General features: G+C 37.5%; 1 protein-coding gene across 3 annotated transcripts in view; it reads right to left on the bottom strand.

Moving 5' to 3' along the window:
• LOC111488558 (sn1-specific diacylglycerol lipase beta) overlaps window positions 1-9,554 on the bottom strand; it is a 15,460-nt gene extending 5,906 nt beyond the window's left edge. For 2 of the 3 annotated variants that reach the window (XM_023136352.1, XM_023136353.1), the window contains exons 1-8: window positions 9,067-9,554; window positions 7,186-7,324; window positions 5,244-5,463; window positions 5,020-5,120; window positions 2,069-2,190; window positions 1,911-2,002; window positions 1,634-1,739; window positions 50-204 (exon numbers count right to left, since the gene is read on the bottom strand). In XM_023136352.1, the coding sequence (XP_022992120.1) occupies window positions 50-204; window positions 1,634-1,739; window positions 1,911-2,002; window positions 2,069-2,190; window positions 5,020-5,120; window positions 5,244-5,463; window positions 7,186-7,324; window positions 9,067-9,483 (1,352 nt within the window). In that variant the 5' untranslated portion in view covers window positions 9,484-9,554. Of the gene's footprint in view, window positions 1-49; window positions 205-1,633; window positions 1,740-1,910; window positions 2,003-2,068; window positions 2,191-5,019; window positions 5,121-5,243; window positions 5,464-7,180; window positions 7,325-9,066 lie in introns of all 3 variants that reach the window. The other variant, XM_023136354.1, reaches the window with a different exon arrangement.
• Window positions 9,555-9,604: the final 50 nt, after the last annotated feature.

Raw genomic sequence — 9,604 nt, 5'->3', positions numbered from 1 at the left:
GGGGGGGGTGGGAGGGGGTGCAGAAGGGGAGAGAGAGAGAGAGAGAGACTTAATCAGCCCATCCAAATCTTCTTCAGAAAGTGCGCACTCCCTACATAAGCCATCAGTTATGAGATCTTCAGGTGTCTCAGTTCCTCTTACGGCAATTACTACACATTTCACATCATGTAGAACCAGAACGAAGTATGCAGCTTCACACTTTGACTAAAAGCAGATGAAGCACCAAATGGTTAGAAAGATAACCAAAATCGAGAAATGATTTTGCAATTATAACAAAGAGATATAAAAAATCACGAAAAAAGAAATTTAAATTTTTTTAAAAAATATCAATCTTCCATATAGGATGCAAAAATGAAATGAAGAGACAAGCAAAATGATTTATATGCAGCGACAAGAAGTTATGCTGAATCAGAAACCAGTTTAATATTCTGACAATCCCCATCATCGACTCATCATAATTTATTTTTTCCTTTCACAAAAGGCTAGCATTGTAGTTTAATATCCCAGTAGACCATTGGAAGACCAAAGGTATCACGATCAATTTTTGCATTGGGAAAGGACAAGGCCTTACGATGAACTGATGTTGTGTTGCTACATAAGAAGATCAGGCTTTCGAGGTGTCCAAGCTGTCATGCCTGCCTACAAGCATGTTTGGAAAAAAATCTTTAAACCACCTCTGTCATAACCCTTTAGAATCAAGAAACGAACGTGTCATTCTTTCTTGTTCATCAAGTCTATACATTCAGCAATGCACCCCTTTATTTTTTAGGTTTCTTCAGCTCAAAGCACATTCTTCCTTTACTTCTCTGAAAATTTTGCTACTTATAGGAATATTAATAAGATTCTTTATTATACTGCTGAGCCAACTGAGGCTGGTTCAATCCAAGTTGATAATGATTTTTTAGCACCAACCTTTGCTAGAAAAAAAAAATGATAACCTCAAGAATCAGCATTCAAATCTAACTTTATTTCTCTTTCTTGAAACAAAAACAGATGAGATGAGTGGATCGCCATTGATGACTAAAGAAAAATAACCTTTAAAACCATTTAGAGAACTTCCACAACAGAGGTAGAACAGACGTGAGAGCTGAACATATCAAGGGAGGTTGAGTTAACTAGGAGAAAGAACAGAGGGAGAGAGCAGAGTGCCAATATCCAGAAATCATAAAGTCCATTACCTTTTTTCTATAAACAACACTGTCAAATTTGAACATGTTACCTACATCAAGGGATTTTTTTTTTCCCACTAATAAATTGTTGGGGTTGACTTGGAAATATATTTACGAGAACTAAAGCTACTATTGATTCACAAGGGATTGCAACAACCACCAAAAACCTACCCAAATCAATCATTAACTCATACTCAGTGTTGAAACCTTAAAACAATGAACAAATAAGGAAAAAAGTTAGAGAACATAAAACATAGGAACACAGTACTTTTTAAGGCAGACAAGATCATTCAACAATCTTCAATTCCAATAAGTACCTATAATATGAGCATGAAACAATGAATAAATAAGAGCAAAAATTAATCAAGTTAAACCAAAAACACTACCAGGTCTATCATTGCTAAAGTTTGCATAATGTCCATGCTTTCTGTGGAAGATAGATAAGAACAATAAAATAAAATCACCTGGTTAACACGCCCTCTTCGAAGTACTTCAGGTGATAATTTGACATATTTAAGAAAGGCTGCAGCATGGCCTCGCCACCAGTTATCGCCATGGAGTACAGGCCGCCTACAAAAGTGGGAAAAAAGCAGATGAATTTAATACGGATAAAAATAGAGAAAATGTTAGTAGATGAAAGAGAAACATAAGCACTCAGAATATCTTCTATTATATTCAACCAAAGAATAATATATCTACATAACATACTGCATTGAGCAAAATTCTAGATAGAGGAACTACTTGTTACGAGTCCATGGAGTAAATATCCCTTGTCGATATACCCATGCACAAGGAAATGAGAGAGGGTTTCTTCCAAAATCAAGCAATGGCCCCTGCACAACATGGCTTAGATTCAATTTCTCATGACAAAAAACTGATAAAAGAATCATTCGGTTTACTGTGTAAGCTGCTTCAGCAAATTTATGAAGAACAGCAGCTTCCTCAATTTTATCTATAGGTGCCTCCATGAGCTCTTCAGAGATTTGTACTTGTTGGCCATGCCTCTGCAATAAAGCAAGACCTAAAGCAACATATTTGGGTGTTATTTGAGTATTGCATACATATCATTGGAACTCTAAAAATTCCTGAAAAATTATATAGAGACTAGATATTATAACTATATTAATGTAAAAAAGAAAAGTTTTCCTTTTTCTTCATCTAATAGGAAACAACTTTCACAATAGTAGCAAATACTACAAAGGAAAGAAAAGCAAACCACCCAGGCATCCAAGCACCCAAGATAGATTAAAAAAGCTCTCCAATTGCAAAATGTAGGAATTAACTAACTACAAAAAAGTCCTTGAGAAAAGATATCAATGGAAATTAAAAGGATTTCTTTTTTAAAGGGTGAAACAACAAAGAGGCCAATGAATTAAATAAATGCCATCCAATTGGCTATAACTATAGAAATAATAATAATAATAAAGACTGAAGCCACGAGGTCATTGAAACAATAGTGACATCCAAATCATCCAACCAAAAATTCGTAACTACCTAAAAGATCTTTTATTTCTCTTCAACCACACCGCCCAAAAAAATAGAAGAAATAACAACCAGATTTCTTTTTTCTTCTTTTCTTCTTTCGCAATTTCATTGATTAAATAAAGTGACGCAAAGGGTAAAAACATAAAAAGGGATTACAAAAAGCTTCTTCAATTGGATATGAGAGAGAGTTTTAGCTATTGTTGCTTATATGCATTTGCATTTTAGGAGAGAAATTGGCGGTGAACACATAACCCCTGATCCAAAGTCTTCTCTTTATACTACTTTTACTTTCAACATTCCATTGAGAAAATTTCAATCGACTTTATCAAGGTCTTCTTGATGGCTAATCCTTGTCTCTTCTTTCTATGCCATTCTTAGGTGATTTCATTTACAATATATAGTCTCATGAAAAACATTTGCAATAAGAGATGCATCCAAAATTTGTCTTCCCATGACAAAAGCTGATTGATAATCTACGACTGTGGCTGGTAGGACCCACTTCAAAAGATTCAATAGCAATCCAGCGAGATAATCTTGTAAAGGCAGGGGGTAAAACTAATTAGCCTAAAGTCACCAACTCCTCTAGCATCATCCGTTCTCTTAGAGATAAAGCAAATATAGTCTTATTAATGCTCATCTTCATTATAACATTCTTAAAGAAGTCTTGGAACACCCCGAGAAAGTTGGCATTGAGGATGTTCCATTACTTTTAAAAAGTCGGCTTTGAGGACGTTCCATTAGTTTTTGAAGAATTTGACCGTGAAACCCTCATGACCAGATGATTGGTTGAACCCAAGAGCCTTGACAGCATTCCAAATATCATCCTCAGTAAACAGTTCTTCCAGATGAGAACTTTGGTCAAAAGGGATTGGTGTCCAATTGATTGGGAAAGGAAGATGTCTGTCACCCTCTTTCTTAAAGAATAGTTGCTTGTAAAAAGTAAATTCTTCTGCAATGGCTTTGTCTTGGAGTAAACTAACACCCGGTTCTGTAAGCAACTCCATAATAGACTTTTTCCTCTTTGTAACAGCAGCATATCTATGAAAAATCGAGTACTTTATCCCCTTTCCAGAACCATCATGCCAAATTTCCTCCAAGGATGCTATCAACAGCAGGTCAAAATTTTGCACCATAATCAATTTGGGATAACTCCAAAGGTGGAGGAATTCCATTCTTTAAGAGCTAATTTGAGGCTTTTAAGCTTTTGAATAATGTCATGGTCAGGCCATCCAGAGAATGGGTTTTTGCTCCACCCATTTTCATGGACAGGGAGGAAAGATAGTGCTTCAGCCACATTTTTCCAAATTTCATAGATGTTAGGCCCCAATTGACTGCCAAAAATCAGCAAAAGAGAATATATAAGGTGGTTCTTTCAAGTCTGCTTGTTGATGCTTTCCCTTGAACACGAGGTTGCATTCAGTGGCCTCACTGTTGCCTTTTCCAGACTATTCTTCAATTTCTGTATATTTTCAATCATAGCAGCGATAAAACCACAAAGGTTATTTTGAAATTCAGTATAAGTTGAGCTACAATCTAAAAGATTTAGGGTCTTAGATGAAACCCAGATCAAACCACTAAAGCAATGACCTAATGTATCGAAAGTGCGCATATTCCAATAATGAAGAGGTAAGTTTGTGATTTTAATCCAACCTCCTTAGCCTTAAACGAGTTCTAGGTTACTATGCTTGCTGATGTCCCATTTTTCAAAATTCAAATGGAAATGGCCAACATTTGACCAATAACCCCAAGGACCAAGGCCAACTAAAAGATTAGCATCTTCCAATTGAATTAAAGCTTAATGGTTCCAAAGTGGACTTCGATGACCATATGAATATCTTCCAATCATCATGCACATTCAACGAAAAAATCACCAGCAAGGAAATCCAATTTAAACCACTAACAGATGGAGAAGAAAAAGGATGAATGATTGTACAATGTCCACATTCTTAGTGCTGCACTTCAAAGGCTAAGAATCCTTCAAGCCAAGCTTCTCAAATTTTTATGACAAAATCTCTCAACCTATTCCAAAAAGTAAACCAATCATGCTTTAAGGAACAAGGAATACTAATCACCTTCCTTCCATCGGATATTGGTCACACAATACAATCAATAATTTCTCCCAGAGGAAGCCAACGTTTCTGAATTCTGGTAGTACCAAACCCAAGAACTAAGAAGGAAGGAGAGAAGAAGACCAGATGACTTCATTTAAACTAATTTCACATTAGCGAGTTGCTGAATTCTGATGCATACTGCAACAAGATTGCCTGTCTATCTAAAAGATCCAGACATGTATCAAATGAAATATAGCAAATGCGAGATGACATAAGAAGACTATTCCAAAATTGTGCAGAGTTTCAAATTAAACCTGCCAAAAATTCAAAATGCCCTGTGCCAGAAGAACGGTAAGCAACAAGATCACCCAATAATTGTGCCACTGAGAAGACCTCATCTTCTTCCATGACGCTCCTAAAAAATGGCACCGGGATAGAAAAATTAGGAATATAGTGTAACACAAATATAGAGCATATAAGGAAAACCCCATATCGAAAAGAGAGAGAGAAGGAGAAGGGGAAGGAGGAGGAAACATACAAGTATTTGGAACGTCCCATACAGCATAATGCCTCACGAATTCCATGATCAAACATCTCACTGTAGTGTGCTTTCCATGCATGATCTTGAGTTGCATAAAATGACCTCCACCTTAGAACATCCATACCAGCAAAACACTGAACCAGTGCAACAAAGCACACCAAGGTTGTAAACAAAACCAGTAGCCTTCGTTTCCAGCATCTTTGATTTGAGGCCACCACTGCATCACAAGTGTACAACAGAATGTCAAAGTCTCAAACACTCACGCATATGGACACCAAAAACAAACATACAGAACAGGGAAAAGGAAGACACAGAAGTCCTTCTGACCACTGGATAGGGAGATAATAGAAGTACTCTTCAAGTAGAGCTATGATTTAGGATGGAGGGGAAAGGGAGAAGGAAATAAAAAGGAGAAAAAGACAAAAAAAACAGGATGCGAAGAAACTTTTCGGCAAGAAACGATCAATGACAGACCAAACCTAATAGTTCCAAGCTTCATCCATATTCCCTTTATTTATTCTCAAAATCCACTCTCCTTCCAAAAGATAGAAAAGGTAGCGACATCATGATATCCTATTCCTTTCTTCTATACAATATAGACATCGAAACAAGAAGGCCCTTAGAGAGAGCACACCACGAGATGTCCAAGATCGATGATAGGTAAACAAAAGAAAACATCACGCAAAAAAGGTGGTCTAAACAATTCCCAACTGATTCACATAAAACATCTCAGAGAGTCAACGGAGCTTGCAGAAATATTTTCATATTTCCTCAAGAGAGTTTATCTTATGAAGGATTTCTAACCAAACAAGAAATTGATTTTTCTTTAAAATCATATTTAAAACAACATAGATGGCACCCAGCAATTACCTTGCTTCAAGAAACACATCCTAGATGTCACCCAAAACAAAATAATGTTAAATTTGAAGGAAATTTAAGTTGTTCAATACAGCTCATTGATGTCTTTATTAAGTTCAGTGTTCTTCAGTTCAAAGATGATAAGATTGGTTGGAAAATTGTGGTCTGGAAGAAGATCAGATTGACTGTTTTGTGCAATCTGGAAGTCAAAAGACCAAGAAAATCAGTGTGTTGGCTTGGATTATGCTTAATGGTCACCGTAAATATGGCTGAATCTCCCCAGAAAAAGGTTCCCAATTAAGCTTTGTAGCTCTCTATGAGTGTTTTTTGTTTTGCAGATAATTTAAGCCAAAGTCTAAGTTTCCTTTCAATGCCCTTATGCATTACAGTGCTGGTTCTCTTTGTTTCATATTTTCCATATCCATTGGGTTTTCTTGAAAGACTTCAGAAGTAATCTATTTCAGCTTCTTCATGGGTCATCCTTATCTTCCCAGGTGCATCTTTGGGTCAACGACATCAGATACATTTTATCTGAATTATGGTTCTTAAAGAACCAAAGAATTTTTGAAGATAAGAGCAAAATATGGATGGAATGTTTTGATATTGCTAAGCTTTAAGGCTTCTGTTTTTTTTTTTTCCTTTTTTTGTCTTATTCTCCTTGTGACATTTATATTATAGTAATTGCGGTGCTTTTATTCACTCCATGGGTTTCTTTGGATTTGTATTGATTTTTTCTTATTTTTTCCACTCCTTCAGGAGTTTGTATCTTTGAACACTTGAGTAATCAAGACAAACAATAAGCTTTTGTAACTAAAAACCAAGATAATTAAACCAACCATAATGCACCAGCTTGATAACAAGAAAAACTGACCATTGATGGAGGCAGCCTGTGCCTAATGATTCATTGATCCCAATTGAACACAGCAGAACGTAAAAAGAGAGATCAAAGCAAGCAATGCAGTCAATAGAAACAAAGCTTATTCCATCATGGTGCCTAGGCCCAGATACCCTCCAGCCACAACACATATTGAATGAGAGAATAAACTGCAATATGAAGAATGAGAGACTTCACCCACCTTACCTAAAGCACAGCCAGTTGAAGTTTCATCATGAGCAATGTAGTTTGCCATATGGTAGATTAAGTAAACCGCTCCCCCCAATTGCAGCATTACGATGACTAGAGCAAAACGGGTCCACCAAAGCCATTTTTTATACCTCAACTGTTCATCAACCAGTACATTGAGAATAAAAACATCAACACCATAACAGAAACAAACATAAATAATCCATTAGACTTTACACCTGACAGCAGCGGAATCTGAGGAAAAGGCCTACCCCCTAAAACCTGTCAAATTCAAACTACACTCTATCAAACAAAAAAAAGCTAAGTTGTCCAAGTTCTGACCACTTAACCTTATAGAATAAAGGAAGGAGTATTCTCAATAAACTTGTGGTTCAAGGATCAGGTTTGGAACCAACTAACCAAACTTAGACATTGATAACGCATCATAACAACCTATCTTTTTCTATCACTGTCAAAAAAAAGGAAGGCCAAAGACGCCAAGTTGCCACCATAGATTCATCGCTTTTAGGCCCAATTTCCTTCTTAAAAATAGACCCTTCAGACTACTGGATAACACCTCCAAATGGTTCAAGCTGTATGCACTTCAAATATTCAACCCCATCCTGCCAAGAGCCCTCACTTCAACCCACCACGGTAGAAAGCACACCCTCTTTTAAGCCCTTTATTCTCCCTAAAGCTTGCCTAAAATGTGGTTTCACCTAGTAACTACAAAGATGACACATTTGAAAACTTACCCAAACCACAGACAGAAACTTGTGGAGAGGAACCACTCAAGTCACCCTCCTTTTCTCATGTGCGATCAGAGCACTAACCTAAAACCAGTTATACCTTCATCCTTTGCAACTACAATTGCCTACTACCTCAACCAGTGTTTTTTAAAGCTTGATGTGCAAGCACAATAGCCTTCTGACGCTTAAGTTCCAGGCATGAGAAAATGCAGCGGCAGTAAGAAATCCAACTTCTCTTTAAACGTTCTCCCATCCACTTCTTTCCATACCTTTTGAAACAATCAAGGAAGATCTTCCCTCCTACTCTACCACAATGACACAACCATCTCCCACTGCTGAACACAAATTAAACCTGAATGAGAGTTTCCAAGACAACTACTCCTAAAGAAACCCACCACGTTCGAAAGAGAAACAAGAATGGAGAGGCAGCCCCTCACTCATGCTAGCGTACTCCGTCAAAGACTCATATTTGACACTCTCCCCTCACATATTTCCCTCTACCACCATGTTTTTCTCTACATATCTCGTACTACATTTAAATATCTTCCTTTCAATTTTCGCAACAAGGGGAAGTCCTTCCCATCTCTCACAGGCGAGAGAGATATAGAGAGAGAGAGAGAGCAAGCTAGTCATCCCACTAATGGATTCATAACTAAGCTACTTCCAATACCATACACTAATATACATAGCATTCCCCCTCAAGTTAGCTGCTCCATTAAGTTTGTAAAAGTATATCTCAATTGCTTCTGAGTCTTCACATATTTTGTGAACTATAAAACTTGTTGTATATGTTCACTAGTAAAACGACAGTAAGCTTCATGGCATATAGTTTGTTTATGAAATGCTTGATGAGAAACAGCAACGGGTGTTGCTTGGTTGTCACTAGTCACAACATCATAATGGAGCGATTGTAAATATTCAATGGTTATAAAACTAACCAAAACAGCTATTGAAACAGATAAATAGACGCAGGATTCGTTTTAGCTATGTGAGGCAGGAAAACAACAAACCATTGAACTGAAGTCCGTTTTGCTCTCGCAATACCAAATTCATGCTCATATTTCGTATCTAAAAGCAAAAGTTGCCCCTAAAACCTGCTTCGTCAAATTCACAAAACAGAAGAATGAATGTAGAGAAAGTGGCCAAATACCCGTCTCTCGCGACGCATAACGGTGTCGACAACAGCAGCAGTATCACCAGGAGATTCAAGAATGGTTCTGGCCGTAGCCTCCTGAGCAATGCCGCTCTGAACCATGGCAACGATTCTGATGCATGAAACGACGGAGACCCCCACAAAGGGAAGGATATATTGGCGTTCACAAGCGGGATAAACAACGACGACGAGGAATACGCCAAGAAGGGCGACGGCGGCATTGGAAATGCCCAAAACAATTGTGGAGAACCGAATATTCTCTAGCTTTGACGCCCCCATAGCCTCCGTTCTACTTCGAATTGGACACCATGGCGATGGAAACGTGGGGACTGGCGATGGAATTTGATAGCTGGAATTCGAAGGAGAATCGGAGGGAATCAATGGTTCGTGTATGTCGGAATTTCCATGGTCCATCCTCCTCTCCGTTCGTCCAACAACGTCTTCTCGATCCCACTTTTCGCGCGTCCAGTGGAAATACAAGGACATCCAAGCTTTCTTAAATTTCGTCAATTTTTTTTTTTTTTTTTTTTTTTTT

Source organism: Cucurbita maxima, unplaced genomic scaffold (genome assembly GCF_002738345.1).
Source record: "Cucurbita maxima cultivar Rimu unplaced genomic scaffold, Cmax_1.0 Cma_Scf00013, whole genome shotgun sequence".
In the NCBI taxonomy this organism is placed as follows: Eukaryota; Viridiplantae; Streptophyta; class Magnoliopsida; order Cucurbitales; family Cucurbitaceae; genus Cucurbita; species Cucurbita maxima.
Note: the sequence above shows the minus strand (reverse complement) of the source record. Positions and strands in the feature narration are given on the sequence as shown.